Here is a 1902-nt window from a genome sequence, read left to right as displayed (position 1 = left end):
GAATTGGTTTTTGTCCTGCTTTTCTCTTGATTATCTCTGATGGAGACAGCTTGCCAATTATCTATCCCAAATCTGGAGAAACCTTATGGGTGAGCATCCACATCAGAGCAGGCCCGCACAGGGGACAGGATACAACCCCTGGCCTGACCTGAGAGCCGTTTGGCAAAATTCCGCATTACTGAGTGTATACTATTGAACTACCTTCTGGAGTCCAGATGAGATGTGGTTGGATTTGTGGGTGCAGAGGGCTCCTCCTTACGTGCTGCTGAGTCTCAGTTCTGAGGAAAACTGGATTTCTCTGAGCTACAAGTTCGATGACTTCCTGTGCTGCGTCCTGCCTGGGAGTCGAGCCCTGCAGTCATCCCTGTGGACTGGGTGGGGGAAGGGACAGGAGACACATGGCCAAGGACGTCCCTGCATGGAGCCCCTAGACCCAGGGTCTCAGGTCTGCCCTTCCGCCCTGCCTGCCTACATAGTGCCGTCTCTGTAAGAGACACTTGCCATTGCTGCCACCATCGCTTGGGACCACACCTTGCCCTAGAGTGAGGACGATGCACTAAAATCTTGGGATAGCAGAGCAGAGTCTGGCCCCGGGGATGGGGCCCTCTTGCGACCTCTCACTGAATGGAGTACACTCTGCTGCCCGCAGTGCCTGGCCGCCGGCTCCATCATCATGAACCGTGAGCTTGAGAGCATGGCCATGCGTCCACTGGCCAAGGAGCTGACCCGCAGCCTGGAGGACGTGCGGGGCGCCCTCCGCGACCAGGCACTACGGGACCTCAACACCTACACGGAGAAGATGAGGGAGGCGCTGAGGCACTTCGATGTCCTGTTTGCTGAGTTTGAGCTGAGGTGACTCTGAGGGCCCACAAGTGTGCCATAGGCATGGGGGAGGGGCGGTCATGGTCTTTGTTTTATGAGTCTGGGGTGGCTACCAGGCTACCAGCTTCGGGAGGGCTCATCCTGATATTTTCAGCCACAAATTGTACAGACGGAGGAGCTGAGCCAGTTCGGGGATATCTGTCGATGTATACCCCCTAGGGGCACAGTGTGGGGGTGAGACAGGGAGGACAGCTAAGCAGAGATGGCCTGGCCACAGTGTCGCAGGGATAAATGAGATCCCAGGTTTCTTGCCTACCCACCACTCTACCCATCCCTGCACACTCTAGCCAGGAGGGTCCTCAGGCAAAAGGCATTCCAGCCAGCCGAGGCTGGTCTCACAGCTGCTCACGGCTGCGGCTGCATACTTCTGACCTCCCACCTCTGACCTCCCACCTGTCTCAGTTTCTGCCTGCACTCACTCTCCACCTAGGGGACTTGTTGGTCCCTGGCTCACCCTCACCCTATTCATTCATTCATTCATTCATTCATTCATTCATTCATTCATTCATTCCACAAATGTGTGCTGAGAGCTGGGAGATCAGCATAGGCAAGGACAAAGTAGATGCTGATCTTGGGGCCCACTGGGGCCCCTCGGCTTTGTGGGATGGGGACACGTCCCTAGGTTAGGGGAGTCAGCATGAGTCACACAGTACCCCTCTCCCACCTTACAACCTCCTGTGCTGGCACCGATCTCTGAAGTCGTGGGCATCTCTCTACTCTGGCCCTTCAGAGGCTTGCCCCCATTCCTTCATGCAGTCAATGCTGTCCTGACTCACTTCCACGGGCCACACTCGCCTCCCTTTATCAACACACCTGTTCTGCAAAGGGCACGAAGGGTCCAATGGGGTCTGGACATCATAGGCCTCCAGGGGGAAGGACTTTGGAAAGACTGAGAGGCTAGGCACACTATGGTGAGTCCACAGATGTGACGCCACTCACACGTGGTGGGCCCAATAAATAAAAATGATGTCTTGTCATCCATTGACTTCTAGAAGGAAAACAACCAAAAGGTGGTTTTCC

The 1902-nt window shown here is 55.4% G+C and overlaps 1 protein-coding gene across 2 annotated transcripts in view; it reads left to right on the top strand.

Annotated features, from left to right (window-relative positions):
- ZFYVE28 (zinc finger FYVE-type containing 28) overlaps positions 1 to 1902 on the top strand; it is a 117506-nt gene that overhangs the window by 24998 nt on the left and 90606 nt on the right. For both annotated transcript variants that reach the window (XM_006152912.2, XM_006152911.3), the window contains exon 3: positions 650 to 852. In XM_006152912.2, coding sequence (XP_006152974.1) covers positions 650 to 852 — 203 coding nt within the window. The remainder of the gene's footprint in view (positions 1 to 649; positions 853 to 1902) is intronic.

This window comes from Tupaia chinensis, unplaced genomic scaffold (genome assembly GCF_000334495.1).
Source record: "Tupaia chinensis unplaced genomic scaffold, TupChi_1.0 Scaffold000360_1, whole genome shotgun sequence".
NCBI classification, from domain to species: domain Eukaryota; kingdom Metazoa; phylum Chordata; class Mammalia; order Scandentia; family Tupaiidae; genus Tupaia; species Tupaia belangeri.
Note: the sequence above shows the minus strand (reverse complement) of the source record. Positions and strands in the feature narration are given on the sequence as shown.